Consider the following 18,027-nt stretch of genomic DNA (forward strand, 5'->3'; position numbering starts at 1 on the left):
CTAATTCGACTTCGACGCTTCCAAGAGCGTAACTTTTGCCATCTATCATACAATCGAGGAAACCCCTTCGCATCTTGGGAGGCTATGTCCCTTACTGCTGACTACAATATTGTTCTGGCCTTGTTCGAGAGAATCACCTCTCCTAAGCGTGCGCGGGCCGCTTGATGCGAAATGTGTGCCCAGTCTCGATCAACCAAGGACTGCGGGAAACAACCACCAAAAGTGCCAGACTCGCAAGGATAACTTGGGAATGGAATCTCGAAATGCGACCCTACGGCTAAGAGCACTGAATGGGGATGGCGAATTGTTGGTTGTCCGTTACGCATCGTCCAATGCGAAGCCACAGTCTCAGTGAGGGCAGTCACTGACATGGTCTCGCTGCCCACCACCACCATCATGCTTGCATTCAGGTTTGTGTGTTTTTGATCTGTGGACACCAAGGTTCCACGGGTTATGATGCACACCATAGAGTTTGCATCCAGTCGAACATCATACCAGTGCCAATCACTGTCGGTCACCTCTTTACTCTTCTCGCCAGAGGCTTCGACCCCAAGGAGAGTCGACCCTTAAGAGCGACACCAGGCTTGCCACCTCCTGACGTCTCTAATGATGCCTAATGGCTGGAACCAATAGGCAATGTGATGGGGCTTATGGCCCCAGACCGGGTTGGCTATTAATCAAATACGAGTGCGAACATAACCTGCAGTCCGGCTCCGTGGAGATGAGGCGTGCTTGGATCCTAGCCTGCAGACGGCAATGCCCACGCTGCTGTGGCTCAGAGGCAGCTGCACACTGGTTTTGCATCGTCCTAGGAGGTTTGAACCCGTCTTCACAAGACTTGCGAGTCATGATGGCTCCAGCCAGTTCAGGGGCTAGGCTTTGGACGTGCTGCTATTGCGAATGTCTCTCACCGATGATCATTCAGCAAATTCAGCCTCTAATCCAAACAAAGGTAACAGACTCTCCATACTCCAAGACAGTTGCTTCCCGTGGGTGCCTCGAGCATATGCGACTGGCTCCTTCCATGCCTAAAACTGGGCAGTGGTTGCGTACATCATCCTCACTAGCAACGAGTCGTGGCAGAAGTAGGGCATCTGGTGCTTGGGAACTCAATTAACATAGGCCGAAAACGACATTTGACCACGCAATGATCCCTGGCGTTATCTCCTCAATCCAGCCAATGTCTCTTCTCATCTCACACACCAATTCATTGCCTCTGAACACAAAACTACGACCTGTTCGAGGCGAGCCTCCTTTGGGCAGGTGGATTTCGACCCCGTGCACGAAAACTACTGGGTCTCCTGTAAGTTGAACAGGCAGCTGCATCGTGAATATACTCCAACCCTGTCGAATGGTACTCTAGGATACAGACCCCAGCACTGCCGGCGTTCTATGAATTGGAGCTTTGGGAGATACTGACTTGGTCCTCCCTTTCTACAACAGCCCCTGTTCGGCAATCTGCAGAATTAGAACTAGGGGGATACTGAAAATGCTTTTTCATGAACCAGCCAACTCACAACCGTCAAGTCCTGCATACCTGGTCTCTTTATTCGTGTGGGGGGAGAACAGAGAGCAGCTTGGATGCGTCTTGTCGACAAATTAGGTCGGATCCAGGCTACACACTATCGGCATCATCATGGCTACTCTCTTAGCCATTTCTCTCCTACTACCCGCAAACAAAACAAAATACCTTTATACGTCGTCCTCACCACCGTACCCACGTGACCTTGATTTTGTCCTGTATACAAAGGGAGTTGTATTTAAGACGGTGCTCTGCTGACTTATCCTAAGCGACTGGCTGACTCATTTGGGGGAACGTTCTCTCATGCAGCCACGAAAATGATGCCGTCTGGGCATTCATGCTAGGCTCTTACAGGGACGGCAATACGCACGAGTAGTAATGAGCAGATTTTCCGAGAGAAAGTCATGATATCATCCAACGCACGTGCCCTACTCGGTTCTCAATCAGAGAGTGTTGCCCCTGCAAGTTGCGATTACCATTTGAAGACCTGAAGATCCAACCATCTCCTTCTCCTAATTCTCCTGAGGACGTTTCTGGCCATTGCCTATCCAGCTATCATTCTGGTTCGCGATCAGAAGCAGAAAATCCCTGTTCTGAAAGAGACAGGGACTTCTTGTCATGCCAGGCACACTTGCATATTTTAGTCGCCCGCAAGTGGCGCTTCTTCTCGTTTGAAGAAGGGACGATTCCCCTCACCTGCTCGAGAGAAACAGTGACCCTGGGCGCTGCATCTCATCGATACTAGGTGAAAAACTGCTGCACCGTGCTCCTGGGCTTGACCGCCACCTTTGATTCGATGTGCTGTGATAGGGCCGAGGACCCACAATTTCCACGCTAAACTATACGTGTGCCAATAAGACGCCTCACGGCGGACCCCTCGGTACCCACGTTAAGCGACGTACTGTCAGGTCCTCCGTACTTACCTATCAACCAGGGACCACGGAGCCTGTAATCAACACCAGAGCCAGACAAGCCCCAGAAGGATCCTCTGTATTGCACATCCCTGCCTCCACCAACTCCCCGGGTCATCACCGGCCTGTGCTAAAGTTCGAGGAACGGGAAAACAATTCTGGGACAGGACGCCTGATCCAATAGGTGGCCTATTTCGCCGTTTGACTCGTCGCCCTTGCCCAATCCATATGCTGCTGAGAGACCCCAAATCACTTTAGATAAGCTCTTCGTCTCAGCCCTGGAGTTTGGTGGCCATCGAGCAGAGGGCAAAAGCCCAAATGTTTATATGGCGGACTGGCCATCCACGTGGCTCCACTCCACCCAATCTCGACCCTTTTCCTCGAAGGGTCCCAAGGCGCGAATTGCTCTGAGTGGGTAGCTCCGACGAGAGAAGCATACCTTTTGCCTTGGAGAGGGGGAAAGAGTGTTTGTAGGAGCTATAAGCCTAGGCTTCATGCCTCATGCCTCATGCCTCATGCCTGCCTGCTGCAGGTCTTAACTAATCAGGTTGTCACTGGATGCAGGGTCGCATTTCTGCGAGCCCCCCGGGAAAAGGCACGTTCTTGAAACCCATCCTATCCCATTTCCTCTTCGAGATACCCTGTTTGTGTGATCCGTCTTTCCACCGAGACGCTTGCCGTCTAAGCGTAAGAGGCTGAGGCAAAAGGGCCGAGAACCAAGCTACACGAGATTGTCATCATCCTTTTTCGTTCTTCTTCGACTGACCTGTTGTCCTTTGTCTTCTGAAGTCCTGCAGCGGAGCTTCTCGAAGCGACCACCTCTTCTTGCACTACGCAAGGTTGCTTGGGTGAATTCTCTACAGAAATCTGTGCTTGCGCGTACGCTTCACGCATCGCTGACCGCATCGTACTACACCTTGGTGGTTGAGTATGCATTCTGAGTCCTTCCTCCCCTCTTTGCACTGCTAACGGCGCCCAGCTCGCATCGGCTTGTCGACGACCATGAGAGAGAAATCAGCCAGACCACGGGCGCAAGCACCTCAAGGCGCTCACAGCATGGACAGCTTCATTTCTGTCTTCCACGCCAGCAGTCTGGATACGACACAAACTCCGTCATTACCCCAAACACAATCGCACCAACAATCTCAGCAGCCAGCAAACAATCCATATTGCTATATACCGGGGCAGTACTGGGAGTCTTTGGACTACTACGACATGGCTATGGATATATGCACCGACTTTTCTGATGTAAGGTGGATCGCAGCATCGAGCCTACAACCAGGCCCGTTCCTGACAAAACGCATAGCTCAGTCAAATACCCCCCTCCTTTGCGTCGAACAGCAAAGCCCTTAACTTCGCAGACGACCTCACGCCACTTGACTCTCCACTCGATTTCGCGCCAGAGTCTTTCGGAAGTCCTGGCGACTCGTTGCAGCTGGCGCGTACCAACTCGGCTGTTCAAGAAAGCATCGACACAGAGGCGGAGTGTTCAGGTCAGGGACGATGCAACAGTCAGCATCTTCCTTGCAAGATCTGTGACAAGGACAAGAAGGAGGTCAGTATCGATGGTGGCGGGTAGTGTGGAACTACACGCATTCAGACCACGTTTCACCCCCCCCCCCAATTCCCACACGAGGCTCATTCGGCTAAGCCAACTCATCTGCAGAGGAGGAAAGAACAGAACCGAAAGGCGCAACGGAACCACCGATTGCGCAGCGAGGCGAAGCTCGAGCAATTGAGGGCAAGGGTCAAATCGCAATCCGACGAGATTGTGATGCTCCGAGACTTCAACCAATCGCTGCTGAAGCACATTGAAACCCTCGAGAGCAAATGCAAGGACGGCGGCACGGCCGATGCTACGGTTGCTGAGGATGCGAACACCCTTCGACAGCAACCGTTGCTCCCTCCTTGACAGGCCTGCGATTGGATGCGAGTACGACCGAACACGATGGACACGGCAGGCTGCCGAGTTGGAGCCTGAGGCTGAATCAGGCAGCGTAGCTGACGAAGACAGCTCTTCGTCCCAGCTCTTCTCAGGACAAATGTGCACAAGCACTTGGTAATTCACGAATCGTCATGACATAGACTTCTTCCCAGGCACACGGAGTGGCAAAATCCTGGGTCAATGGAACGGATTAAAGGCCATGCTTATGGATCAAGGGGCGCAGCTCGTATCCCCGAGAAATCGGAGCTACAGAAGGACCCCTGCTTAGTCACCCGGTCCCCGCGCACGTGATCGCTTATCGATAATCCTCGACACGGTGACTCGTGCTTTGCCGCAGTCCTGCTCGAGTTGCTGCCTTTTTCACTTTGTTGCCTCTTGCGCCTTCACGCTGCAGCCTCTCTCCATCTTCCACCCTCGTTTTGATTTGGTCGTTTTTGCGTTTTCGTTCTTTGAGTACTTGACGATGGAGGCGCTCGACGGGCCAGCCCCGAAAAGACGCAAGATTGAATCGAATCTCGTCCGGCCCTCTATCTGCCCCGCCGCGCCGTTTTCTGAGTACATCGTAGTCGCCCAAGCGCGCCTGAGAGCCTCGAAGGCCGACCCTGACCTCTTCACTGAGACTACCGACGATCCTTCTCTCGAGGTTACTGTGCTGGAGGTGACGAAGTCGCAGAGATGCTATGACATCCGATTCTCGGTCGGGCGAAGCAGGAGCAGCAAGCACATCCTGACCGACAGTCTGTCACCCAGTGATCTGCAGATCCTACAAGATGCTCAAAAGTTGGATTCAGCGGTGAGATACAAACACCCTGCAGCGCTGCCCCTCGCCTGTGCGTATGCCGTGGTGCAGCGGACGGGTCACGAGGTCAGCATACAACTCTGCATTTTATGGGAAAATACCGCCAAAGTGCGAGAAAAGGTCGATCCGATTCTGCTTGATATGCTAGGACGCCATCTCCCGCCCGTAGAACCCTTCGCGCCTTCATTTGAATCCTGGAACCCCCGTCAGTTTTATGACAATGTTCACGTTCCTGAGAAGTCGGATGCGAACTCCGCGGACATTCGGATCCCACACCTCGACTCGCAATTGTACCCCTTTCAGAGACGTGCTGTCCGGTGGCTACTCTCAAGAGAAGGTGTTGGTGTGCAATCAAATGGCGCTCTCGAGTCGCTGCCTATGCCGCCCGAGAGCCGGCTTCCGAGGGGGTTTGAAAAGCTTGAAACAATGTGTAATGAAATCTGCTTTGTCAATCACGCGCTGGGCGTTGCAACAACAAGTCTATCTGCGGTCGAGGAGCATTGGGCATCGGTCTCAGGTGGGATACTGGCAGATGAGATGGGTTTGGGAAAGACACTGGAAATCATTGCTCTCATCTGTCTGCATCCCAGGACAGCCTGGACGCCCAAGATTTCCGGGTTGAAACCCTGTCCGGCAACCCTGATCATCACGCCTCCATCAATTCTGGAGCAGTGGAAGGACGAACTTCAAGCACACGCTCCGACGCTAAGTGTTTTCCATTATCAGGGAGTAAGCAGCTACAAGAAATCTGGAGAGAAGCTCATCGAACAACTTCTCAGCCAGGACGTGGTACTGACGACGTACAATGTCATAGCAAAGGAAGTCCACTACGTGGCTGAGAAGCCAGATCGAAACCTGCGCAACAAACGTGAGGAAGCGCCGAAAAGCCCGTTGACTCAGCTTTCATGGTGGCGTGTCTGCCTGGACGAGGCTCAGATGGTGGAAAGTGGTGTATCTTCGGCAGCTACGGTGGCTCGCCTTATCCCGCGTCACAACGCGTGGGCAGTCACGGGCACTCCTCTTCGGAAGGGGCATCGAGACTTGTTCGGCCTCTTGCTCTTCCTCCGCTATGAGCCGTGGTGTCGGTCACCTCGGTTGTGGGACTATCTTATTAGTTACCACCGCCCTTTGTTTCGAGCCATGCTGGGAGAGATTGCCATGAGACATTCGAAGGAATTCGTCCGCGAAGACCTGCGACTGCCCCCACAAAGCCGACATACAATCACAATCCCTTTCACCGCTATCGAAGAACAGCATTATGCCCAGCTCTTTCAAGAATTTTGCGAGGAGTGCGACCTCGATCGGACGGGTGCTCCTTTGGGAGACGACTGGGATCCAGACTCCCCTACGGTGGTAGAGAAGATGCGGACTTGGCTTACTCGTCTACGGCAGACGTGCCTTCATCCTGAAGTTGGCGGTCGGAATAGGCGTGCTTTGGGTCGAAACACGAATGGTCCCCTTCGGACGGTCGAGCAAGTGCTGGATGTGATGATTGATCAACATGAAAGTCAACTCCGTACCGCACAGCGGAATCGATCGATTGCACAGATCAGGAGAGGGCAATTAAAAGAGAATGCGAAAGACACCGCTGAAGCTCTTCGGATTTGGAAAGGGGTCTATGACGAATCTGTTGACATTGTAAGGGAGTGTCGAAAACAATATGAAGAAGAGCGACAGTCATCGGATGCCAAGAAGGAGACGCAAGACGACGAAGAATCGAATCCACGGCTGACCACTTTGAGAGCCCGATTGCGGTCTGCTTTGGAAGTGCAGCACATCGCCATTTTCTTCATGGCCAATGCGTACTTTCAACTCAAATCCTCCCATCCCCCGGAAAGCGAGGAATATCAGCAGCTGGAGAAACAGGAGACAGCGGCGTATGAAGAGGCAAAGTCAATCCGTGGAGAACTGTTGAGAGAAGCCACAGGCCACGTGAACAAGATGATTACCACAGTCAGAACCAATCTGGCAAGCGGAGTGACGCAAATACCCCTGATGACGGAGCCCACGGGGTATGGCGGGATTGAAAGCAGGAAGATCTTTGAGAAACTCCATTACTACTGCAAGGCGATGGATGTTCAAGCCGCGCAATTCCACGAGCTGCGGCAGAAGATGGCGGACTTCTTGAGCCAATCTCTTATCGACGAGGACGAAGGCGTCGAACTTCAGGGTGATGAGTACGAGAGTTCGACCAAGCATCAAGATGAGATGTACGCATACATGGAGGCGCTCAGAGCTCTGTTTGCGGACCGTTCGGAAGCCATCAACGGTCAAGAAAACCTGCTCATTAAACAGGAGATGAAGCAGTTCCTGCGGATCGCCAAGGAAGGGGAAGGCCCGGCGCCTGAGTTGATGCTCCAATTGCTTGCTGAGCGTGAGGAAAAGCGGGTTAGGGTCAGTAAACTGGGTTGCCTGCGCGGGATCATGGCCGAAATCAGACAGATGGCGTCGTCGTTGCAGTGGCAAGAAGGAAACAACCAGACGCGTGCGAGTCAGGAACTGGCGATCCTGGAGCGGATCCTGAAACATGTCCAACAACTGAACGCGGCACAGACGAAAGTCCTTAACAGTCTCGAGCAGGAGGTGAATCACTTTCGCGATACGATGAACAGCCGGCTCGAATATTACCGCGCGCTTCAGAAGATCTCTGATACAGTCGCACCGTACCAGGAAGAGCACGTGGGAAAGCCTCTTTTTGAACCACACTACCAAGAGTTTGAGGAGGAGGAAGCCAGATTGCAGCAGAAGATTGCCTCTGGTTCTGCCAAGCTGCGGTATCTGATGCACATGAAGACCGAGTCCAAGTCTGCAGGTCCTAGAATCTGCGTCATTTGCACCGACAACTTCGAGGTTGGCGCCATGACCAATTGTGGCCATCTAACGTGCAAGAAATGTTTGATGCTGTGGGTTAATCAACACCACAACTGTCCTGTGTGCAAGACTAGGCTGCTTCTGAACAGCTTCCACGACATTACCTACAAACCCGCGGAGATAGCTGTGCAAGCCGAATCTCCATCTAGCTTCACCTCGTCGTCGACACCTTCGAGTTCGGACCATCAGCATGACCAGTCGATCTACTCCGATATCAGCACGACAATGCTGAACCAGATCAAGAACATTGACATTCGCGGTCCCAGCTTTGGCAGCAAGATTGATTTCCTGTGCCGCCATCTTCTGTGGCTCCGCGAGCACGACCCGGGCTCAAAATCCATCATCTTCTCGCAATATCGCGAATTCATCGACGTGCTCTCCCGGGCATTTGCGGAGTACCAAATTTCGTCGACCCGCATTGACGCGAAGAACGGCATTGAAAAATTCAAATCTGATCCGGCCATTGAATGTTTTCTGCTTCATGCAAAGGCGCACTCCGCGGGCTTGAATCTGGTCGTTGCAAGCCATGTCTTTCTCTGTGAACCACTAATCAACACCGCCATCGAGCTGCAAGCCATTGCGCGAGTCCACCGTATCGGACAGCATCGGCCGACGACGGTGTGGATGTATCTCATCGCCGACACGGTCGAGGAATCCATCTACGACATCAGTGTGACACGGCGATTGGCGCACATGAAAAGCAACAACAGTAGCGGCGGCAGCGGACAAATAAGTCGGAGCAAGAGCAGGACTGGCGCATCTTCAGCCTCTCAGTCAGGCACAAACACACCCAACCCGAATCACACCCTTCAAGAAAGTGCCATCGACGCCGCGAACTCCATGGAACTACAAGCCGCAGATCTCAGTCGGCTACTTGCCTCGGGCAAGTCGGGCGGGGAAATGGTCGACAAGGAAGATCTGTGGTCGTGCCTGTTCGGAGGAGTCAGACGACGCGATGTGGCACTGGACGCCCTGGCCGACAACCAGCCTGCAAACACGGAAGTGGGGAGGTTTTTGAGGGCAGAGGCCGCGGAAAGGAGGGCTGCGACAGGCTGAGGGTCCGAGGCGGAGAGATGGGGAGGTTGGGGATACGACTGGTCCGCGGCTTTGAATACAGATGCCCAAAGGCGAGGCAACGCAACGCAACGCAAACAGTTGGCGAAGCGTGGTTATCACAACTACAATGCCTCTCAATGTAAGACAAGGGAAGGCAAGGCGTCTTCATAGAACTGAGATTCCTTTGACCTAGCATTGCATTGATGTTTGTTGACTCTGCCTCTGCCCAGCTCTTGAAAGGGGTCGGTGGCACTCGATCATCCTCAGATTATCTATCGCCTACCTGACGTCTTTCTAGAAGATGTGGAAAGTGAATGGGAGGTGAAAGGTGAACTTTTCATCTTAAGGATCCCGTCGTTGAGACAGGAATCGAGTTCTTTCGTGGCCCGTCGCCAGAGCTGGTGGCTTTTATTGTTGCTCCTTCAGCTCTTTCAGCTCCTTGCCCTGGGCATCCGACTCCCAGCGGCGGCAAGAGAATGGGTTCTCGGAGCAGTCCGCTCGTTTATCGTCTTGTCAAGCTCAATCGGGAGCATAGAATGATGGTGGTGGTGGTCTGGAGGTCCAATATCAGACTGGACGTTGCCCCAGGGCCATGTTCAGAATTGGGGCCGTGTGTTTTTTTTTTCTCTCTTCATCGTGAACCAGCTGCTGGAATCGACCCCCGACACGGCGAACATGCCTTGGCTGCTTGTGTCCAAGAATGAAATGTGAAAGCACCTTCAGTGTGAGCCGTCGTGTCCTCTATCCCCCACCCAACAATCATCGGCACCAGAAGATAAAGGGCCCTCGCTCGCGCTTGGTGTGGCGACTCGCATCCCTCGTCGTCTCCGGGGCAGGATTCCCCTCCGCGGCCTCGTCGTGCTGCCCTGGTCCGCTTCCCGCGCCGTCCAGGCCCATGGCATCTTGATCCGCACCCGCGGCTTCTCCGTCCAACATTTCTAAACCTTCGCTGTATTCGACGCCGCCGGCGAGAATCCGAAACCATCGCCCCAGCAAAATTTTCTGGCCGGGAAGCACAGCCCCTTCGTACGCGTACGCGAATTCAAAGTCCCAGTCGAGATACTCGCTGAGCCGGAACTTCTCCTCCATCTCCTCGACGGCGTCTTTGTCGAGCTTGGAGCCGTCGCACCAGAGAGGGTTCGCGAGGAGTTTGGCGCGCAGGTACTCATCGAGTCGGGCGTCGATTTCGGCCGGGTCGAGGGCCGTTGAAGAATCCGCGCTATTCTGTGCCATCTGGGTCGTGAGCGCTGTGGTAAAGCTGTCGCCGTACTCTTCCTGGGCGTGCTCAAGCACTTGGATCAAGTACCGTTTGGTGGGTTTGTAGAGGATCATAATAATACGGTTAAAACCTGGGATGCTGTGGTCTGGATCCGAGTCGTCGCTTGGCGGCTGCGGTTGGGCCGGGATAGAGTGTATCACGCCACGAAGACGGAGGGCCAGATAGGGGTGATATTTGGAGAGTCGTGGCGCGGTTGGAAGCGTGAGCGTAGCTTGCGACACTGGGTCGGATCCTCTCGCAGCATTACCGGGAGATAGCTGTACAAAAGGAGCGAGGCCTCGGATGAAAACGCATTGGCTGAGTTCGGGGATTGTCTGTTGAAAAGCCGGGATGCTGCTGAAAATTGGCGACCAGAAGCCATCGACGTTGTTGTCCGTGGAGATGGTAAAGTCGAGTTTCTAGCCCGATGTTCAGTGCGCGTCGACGAGACCTTTGTCTGCTCACTTACCATAGGATCAACCTCCTGCCAGTCTTCCGCAAGGCTTTGGACTTCCTCCAGCTCTTGCCGCTTCCTTGGCCAGTTGCTAGCTAGCGTAGAATAGTGACCGTACCATTCCGTGGGAAGGTGTAGCAATGAATCTTCCGTGAGCGGCCTTTCCCACGGCCTCGGAGTGATCTCACGACGCATCAGCTCCCTTGCCATTTTCGCATATGTGTTCTCAGTGATGTCTGTCGATCCCAATCCTTTCACTGTTTCGATCAGATGTCGGTGCCAGAAGTTGCGGATGTGGAGGAGGGCATGGGTGTCGAGCTCGTGCGTCGGCTTGCTCGTTCGAGGTGGTCTGCGCCGCCTCCCACTGTGCCGTTGCCGGCGCCCGTTGGGTATGGCCGGTGCTAGGCTCTCCTTCTCGGCCAATTTGCGATATAGAAGAGATAAAGGTTTGCTCCAGTTGTACACAACGGCCATATCATAGTTTGTCCTTGATGATCGCACATTGTAGGCCATATGCGAAGCCGGCGACAGTAGGAGGTGAGATAACACCAGCTGGATTGACTCAAAGAGTGGATGTCTCTGACCGTACCGTCCGCTTCGACTAGGGAAGAAAGGGCATGACAGAAACATTCGTGCCCATGGTGAGTTCTGAGATGCGAATGCTGCAAGATTGCGAGATGTCAATCGGGGAGGAAGATGCTTTTCGGGTGGGTTGTAGGCCTCTGCGAAGAAGATCAGCTTCACCGAGATTGGGTACTCAGGTTGTTGGCCTTACCCAGGACCATATCCCTCAGGACCTCTAATTGAATCACTAACCTCTCATCTTCTGGGTTGTTGAACTCCACGAAGTGTTTTAGCACGAATTTCCGCAGCTGGTACGCTGAAGCGAATTCCGCCGTGTCAGTAACGAAGGGCCAATCGAAGTCACAGTTGAAGCGCAAGCGCCAAATTGCAGACTCCGGAGAGCTGAAGGCATTGGCGAAGGTCTTGCAGGTGCACATCAAGTTGAAGAGATCTTGATCGTTGGACAGGAGCCACGCAATCTTGTTCAGGATCTGGGAAATGGTCAGAGGCAGTGTCACGCTCGCATCTCTCAGAACTGACTTCAGTTGGAACAGCTTCGAACTTGCTGCTCTTACTCGGCGGACGGCAGTGGTTCTCGATACCAGAACACCCGGTCATAGAATGATCGTATGAGCGAGGAATGGATCTGGGCTTCGGGCCTTCCCTCTGGCTAGACAGAGCCATTCTGTCAAAGTCCTGTCCCCTTGCAGAGTCCATATCATCAAAATCTGAAGGTGGATCAGACAGAAGAGTGTCGGTTTCAGTGTCGGAGAAGCAGTCAACAGTGTTGCTGGAGGCCATGTCGACTGATGGAAATTCATTGTCCGACGTCAAGTGCCATCAACGGTCCAGCGAGGAGCCACAACAGAGAGAAGTGAGATGGCCGGGTGGGAGACAGGAAGAACGCAGGCTGGGGTAGCAATGGGCTTTGGACGCTCAATTCAAGGTGACGAGTCGAGTAGCAGATCGACTGGTTAGTGTGAAAAACAAAAAACAAAAAAGTGAAGTAGGTGAATGCAGGACTATGTCCAACGCCCACCCGTCTAGGCTCTGGAAGAAAAGGATGGCACAGTCTGACAGAGAACAGACGCCATCTCGGAATCTAACCAGTCGCTCAATAGCGACGAGGTGGCCGCCCAGATCAAATAGCTTATGTTGTTAATAAGGGTAAGGACACCGTTATGCCTAAGGACAGAATAAATGCCCTCTTCAATGATGGTTACCTTCAGTCAATAGTGAATCACTTCTCTGTATATTTCTCGTCAGCCTGTGCCACTTATTTTTGACATCGGCTCGCCGTCTCCCATTCCAGGGCTCTAGGAACTTGATGTTACTCCGCACGCTCATATCATGAAGGCCCTAAGGACGCCAACACACAAAACCACCCCAACATACATTAGGACCGAGGGCTGGTTGGACACTGCGGCCGATGAAGTCGACGTCGAAGAAGGCGACCCTGATGTACTCGAGGACGTAGCATTGCCCCCTGACACTTTGGAAATGAGGTAGATCTCGCCAGAGGCATCCGAGGACACAAAGATTCGACCGCGAGCATCGATAGCCATGCCAACCGGTCGGAAACAGTCATTTGGACACCTCGAGTTATCTGCGTTGGCGAAGATGTCTCGCGCAGCCGTGGTACTCTGGAGGTCGTCGACAGGCTGGCCATCACCGTGGAACGCCACGACGCTCAACTTGTATCCAGTGGGAGTGTCTCTGTCCCAACTTCCGTGGAAAGTGATCCAAGCCTCTGTGCCACTGTTGTTGAACTTGATATCTAGTGGAGCCATGTGAGCCTGGAAGACCAGGCGAGCAGGTAATTGTTCCGCACAATATACATCGGTCCGATTCTCATTGTTGGAGTCAGGACTGGCGTCTATGGCAAACTGACTGCCCACCGTCAAGTTGTCGTTGTCTGGCAAGTCCTGGACCCCCCATGCCGAGAAGCACCAAGGATAACCAAAATTGCCACCTTGAGGAGCATACTGGGTGCCGTTTAGATATCCCAGAAAGTTCATCTCTTCGGCAGGGTTGTCTTGGTGAACGTCGACGCCCATTCGAGTGATTTGGTCGGCAGAGTTCTCGACGGAAAACACTCCCCCAGAAACAGGATGCTCTGCAATGCCGACATCGTTCCTCAACCCCCAGCCCAATCGTAGCCCTGATGTGTCAAAATTGTAGGGAGTGCCTGTTTGATTGGTCAAGTTGAATGCCTTGATTTGAGAGTGGCCGGAGCTCAGACTCGCAGCTGCAAAATCAATGTTGGAGGTGCTGCCTCTGGTCACCACAAGTAAACCAGGGGCTTTCTTGGAGAGCAGCAAGGTGCGTGTGGTATGGTCACTGCCAGCCATGTTTGTGACGAGGACGGTGCGATTCGATACGGTCCTCGACGACTGAGAATATTGCCAGGCAAAGACCTGGTCCGAAGATGAAGCGTAGAGTGTTTTCCCATCCCCGGATAGCTCTATGCCATGGTTCAGCTGCGGCATGTCAGCTCTCATCGTTCATCGAGCTGGAGCGCATGCTCTTACGCCTAGGGGCGACGTGATATCGCTCGAAGTTCCCAGCGAAACACAGCCTGCACTGTCCTCATTCAGGGTATGTGCCGAGATGACTCCTCTTCCTTGCTCGACAACCATCAGATTACCAGCCTTGTCCAGGAGAATCCCGCGTGGTTTAGACAAGCCGGTCGCAACCACTTGCATACGGTAGCCAGAGGCGAGGGAAGGGTTTATCGAGCCAGACGGAGATGGGCCGCAAATCGAAGATGATTGCCCAAGGGCAAGGCGGACGGCGAACAGCGTCACCGCTGCCCCGAATAATGTCTTCATGATCTGTAAATGGGAATGTGAGGTAAAGATAGATAACGCTGTGGACAGGCCGTCAAAGGAGGATTCGAGGTGGGAGTAGAGGAGGAGGATCGAAGAAGGACCTCCAACGGAATGCTGCAAGAAGAGAATCCATGGTGTTGATGCAGGACCTGCGTGGGATGTATATGCAGTGGGAAGGAGCTGGTCGCCAGGTTCTTGTCGCAACGGCAGTCGATGATCTCATGTCTGCATCCATCTTGATGCCGGTGACGCTGCAAGTTTGGGCGCCATGGCGCGTCGGGAATCGCAGCCGACTATCCGACTGCTTCCTAGCGCATCCCACAGCCTACATACATGATACCATCCCTTCCTTCTCGACGTCTAGCCTACCACGGCATCACTCATTATCAGCTCAACCAGCAACACACGCTTGTTGTCGTTCGAAGGGCAAATGCGGTATCACAAAATCTCGCCCTTCAACTTATCGCCAACAAGCCACAAGAGACGCGTCACAAGGAGGAGTATTCGTATAGATCTATTCGCGGAATTCGCCCGGCGCAGTAGCAATGCCATTGCTTCCGTGTTTCATCGCTATTTCTATGTCTCTCGTATTGCGCCCCTCCAGATCAGTGAGCTTGAACAACTCCCGCCTCATTCGCTTGCGCACTGATCTTTTTCTTGTACGCGTTGATGTCTCCGGGGAACTTCTCGACGGTGCCCTTGTCACAGACCCACAGACTGGTGCACACATTCTGAAGCATCGTCACATCGTGACTAACCATCAGTACACCGCCCTGGAACTGCTGCAATGCAACCGAGAGAGCGTCCATCGCCTCGATGTCCAGGTGATTCGACGGCTCGTCCAGCACTAGGATATGTGGATTGGTCAAGGATAAACAAGCAAATGCGACTCGGGATTTTTGGCCTCCGGACAACAGTTCCAATTTCTGCAGCCCCGTCATCCCCGTGATACCAAAAGCTCCCAGGTGCCGCCGGTACTCTTCGTCGGTCTTGCCTGGGTAGGTTTTCTGCATGAATCCAACCGCAGACGTGTTCATGTCCAAGGCGTCAACATGATGCTGCGCAAAGTATCCGACGCGGAGACGAGGATTCTGCGATATGAGTCCAGAGGTGGGCTGAAGCTGCCCAATCAACAACTTCAGAACAGTTGTTTTACCAGCTCCATTGGGCCCCACGATTCCAATTCTGGAATCGAGTTGAACATCTAAATCCACGCTATGAAGCAGCGGATTTTCCTTGGTGTAGCCAAAAGACACGTTCGACATCTGGATAATTGGTGGTGAAAGCTTCTCCACATCCGGGAACCGGAAATGGACCGTATACTCGGCCTCGGGAGGCTCCAAAACCGGCATCCTTTCAAGCTTTTTGATACGAGACTGCGCCTCGGACGACTTGGCAGCGTTGTATCGGAATTTGTCGATAAAGGCTTGCAGATGTGCCCGTTGCGCCATTTGATTCTCGTATTCGCGCTTGGCGTTCTTTCTCCGTTCCTCTTTGGTGGCGTAGAAAGAATCAAAATTGGCCCCCTTGTAGTAGTCCAGTCTCTCAGAGTGCTGATGAATGATGTCGGTGGCTACTTCGTTCAAAAATGCACGGTCGTGCGAGACCACCAAGACGGTGCTAGGATATGTCTGCAGATAGTTTGACAAGAACGTGATCGACGGGACGTCCAACATGTTGGAAGGTTCGTCAAGAAGCAACAAATCTGGCTCACAGAACAATGCTCGTGCAAGAGCCAGCCTCATTCGCCAACCGCCCGAGAATGTCTTGGTGGCGAATTGTTGACGTTCCGGCGAAAATCCTAGACCTGCAAGAATGCTAGCAGCTCGAGACTCGGCCTTGTCTGATTCCATCTCGGCCAGTTTGGCTTGAATGTCACCCAAAGTAGTGTCCAACCCGTCTTTTTCTTTGTCCAGACGTCCGGCGTCCTTTGAAGTGTCGGCCATCGTCGACCGCTCGGCCTCAAGCGCTGCGAGTTGCTTCGTGATCTTCTCTTGCTCGGCGAGTAAATGTTTTCGCCAGACATCGGCGTCAAGCACGGCCTGAAGGGCCGGGGTGTCGTCTCCCGTGATCTCCTGCTCGACGTGAAGGATAGATATGTGTGTTGGGATGGCGACTTCACGCCGACTCAAGGCACGTAGAAGCGTGGATTTACCGATACCGTTCTGACCAACCAGGCCGTACCTCCGACCGTATGCCAACGTCAAGGACGTATCGGTCAAGATACGTTTCCCTGCAATGGACACGTCGATCCCATCCACCTTGATGTCTTTGCTTTTCGATTGAGCATCAGCACCAAGTTGCAAAGGGTTGACCGTCATGAAGAACTCTTCATATGATTGGGTGGGGTCTGGCTGGTTCAGCAATCTCGACGCCTCATACTCGACATTCTTCATGACTTTCTTGTCCTGCTTGGCCCGAATCTTCCGCTCGGCCTTTTCAAGTTTCTTTCTGTCGACCTTTGATTCTACTTTGCGGGCATTGGTGGCCTCGAGATCTACACCTGAGCTCGTCAGACCCAACGTAGATGAGATGTTCCGCTGCGAGCTGACTTGGATGGTCTGCTCAAGCTTTTTGGCCGTAAACGGCATCTGTCTCCTCTCGGGATCAATGCCATTGGCCTCACTCAACCTCGCAATGAATCTTTCGACCAGATTACGAATGGCAGCTTCATTCTGTTCTGAAAAGTTTCCTGACGCAGACACAAGCAGAGAAGTCACCGTATCAAGAGCTTCAGCCAGGGGAGACTGTGCAGAAGGGTCATCCTCTGAGAAATAGAGTTTGGAAGCATGATTGAGATATCCCTAAAAGCCTGGTCAGTTACGCAACAAGAGTGAAACAAGGCTGGGTTTGGTTTTCGGCGACTTACGACGGAGTATTCCGAAAGCACATGGTCGATGCTGGGGATTTGGGCCTGGATCTCAGCTTCCATATTGCACGGGTTACCAACAAGCACGACCGAAGCCTTTTTTCAACAACGTGCCACCTCGGTCGATGGCGTTGATAAGGATGACAGGGGTTTGTTGCGCAATCTCAGGCGTGCACTGATGGTGGTCTCAGAGCCAGGCTGCGAGGGACATCAGCTGAAGGTGAATGTGACTGGATGTTTCGGGAATGGTAGCAAGGACCAGTTCCAAAGCTGAATGCGGAGGCGGGACGAGACAAGAAGGCCGTCTCGCGGTGTAGTTGAGGCGTGGCTAAAATTGCAAGGGATTGAGGGAGGCGACTGGCGGGGCTCTGTGGCGTTGGCGGACCTGTCCTGAAGTTCTCTCTCCGCACCGTTTCTGGTCGGCTTCTTGAGGGCCTTAAAAAGCCAGAATCCAAGAACACGAAACCAGGTCAAATGCCGGATGGATTGCGAGACTAGACAACGCCGGGGTGTTACTGCAGACCCTCGGGGTGGCTCTTGGGACCTTGTAGGACGATGGAGTTTCTCCAAAAGGTCTCAGCTTGGGCCTAAGGGACAAGGACGATCGTTGCTTGAGGTGTAACAAAATTTCGAGGTGGTGGAAGGCTTCTCCGGGTCAAGTGCGAACCGCAGAAGCTGTTAAACCCGAAATTTCCGGTCGCCTTGGCAGTCTATACCAACTACGTCTTAGTCTCAGCTCACCATCTCTTCCAGCACGTACCAGCGCAGTTTCGAACCTCGTCCATGTCTCTTTCATCTCCCTTCACAACTGCGTCATTGTTGGACATCCTCGTGATCCCCGCTGCCACACACAAGCCAAATATTTGTTTGAAAAGAGCTACGCGTCATCCTTGTCTCGTCTCCGCCGTGGAGCTTGAATTTTGGTGTTTTTTTTGAGAGAGCGGGGA

General features: G+C 53.2%; 6 protein-coding genes across 6 annotated transcripts; 3 read left to right on the plus strand and 3 right to left on the minus strand.

The window, feature by feature from the left end:
• The first annotated feature begins 575 nt into the window (after window positions 1–575).
• On the plus strand, window positions 576–1,550 carry PV07_09606 (uncharacterized protein). The gene has a single exon (XM_016396879.1). The coding sequence runs from the start codon at window positions 617–619 to the stop codon at window positions 1,115–1,117; it is 501 nt and encodes a 166-aa protein (XP_016246735.1). The 5' UTR covers window positions 576–616; the 3' UTR covers window positions 1,118–1,550.
• A 1,862-nt stretch (window positions 1,551–3,412) lies between these two features.
• PV07_09607 (uncharacterized protein) lies at window positions 3,413–4,569 on the plus strand. The gene is made up of 3 exons (XM_016396880.1): window positions 3,413–3,681; window positions 3,740–3,988; window positions 4,100–4,569. The coding sequence occupies exons 1-3, from the start codon at window positions 3,436–3,438 to the stop codon at window positions 4,343–4,345; spliced, it is 741 nt and encodes a 246-aa protein (XP_016246736.1). The 5' UTR covers window positions 3,413–3,435; the 3' UTR covers window positions 4,346–4,569.
• Window positions 4,570–4,767: 198 nt separating this feature from the next.
• Window positions 4,768–9,303, plus strand: PV07_09608 (uncharacterized protein). The gene has a single exon (XM_016396881.1). It carries the CDS (start codon window positions 4,842–4,844, stop codon window positions 9,102–9,104), a length of 4,263 nt encoding a protein of 1,420 aa, XP_016246737.1. The 5' UTR covers window positions 4,768–4,841; the 3' UTR covers window positions 9,105–9,303.
• Window positions 9,304–9,718: 415 nt separating this feature from the next.
• On the minus strand, window positions 9,719–12,297 carry PV07_09609 (uncharacterized protein). Its single transcript, XM_016396882.1, has 4 exons — window positions 11,921–12,297; window positions 11,592–11,871; window positions 10,832–11,538; window positions 9,719–10,781 (listed from the first exon to the last, which is right to left on the minus strand). Exons 1-4 carry the CDS (start codon window positions 12,179–12,181, stop codon window positions 9,864–9,866), a joined length of 2,166 nt encoding a protein of 721 aa, XP_016246738.1. The 5' UTR covers window positions 12,182–12,297; the 3' UTR covers window positions 9,719–9,863.
• Window positions 12,298–12,472: 175 nt separating this feature from the next.
• On the minus strand, window positions 12,473–14,669 carry PV07_09610 (uncharacterized protein). The gene is made up of 2 exons (XM_016396883.1): window positions 13,912–14,669; window positions 12,473–13,860 (listed from the first exon to the last, which is right to left on the minus strand). The coding sequence occupies exons 1-2, from the start codon at window positions 14,209–14,211 to the stop codon at window positions 12,724–12,726; spliced, it is 1,437 nt and encodes a 478-aa protein (XP_016246739.1). The 5' UTR covers window positions 14,212–14,669; the 3' UTR covers window positions 12,473–12,723.
• On the minus strand, window positions 14,664–17,703 carry PV07_09611 (uncharacterized protein). Its single transcript, XM_016396884.1, has 2 exons — window positions 17,081–17,703; window positions 14,664–17,015 (listed from the first exon to the last, which is right to left on the minus strand). Exons 1-2 carry the CDS (start codon window positions 17,141–17,143, stop codon window positions 14,817–14,819), a joined length of 2,262 nt encoding a protein of 753 aa, XP_016246740.1. The 5' UTR covers window positions 17,144–17,703; the 3' UTR covers window positions 14,664–14,816.
• Between the last annotated feature and the right edge of the window lie 324 nt (window positions 17,704–18,027).

This window comes from Cladophialophora immunda (assembly GCF_000835495.1).
Source record: "Cladophialophora immunda strain CBS 83496 unplaced genomic scaffold supercont1.5, whole genome shotgun sequence".
Lineage (NCBI taxonomy): Eukaryota > Fungi > Ascomycota > Eurotiomycetes > Chaetothyriales > Herpotrichiellaceae > Cladophialophora > Cladophialophora immunda.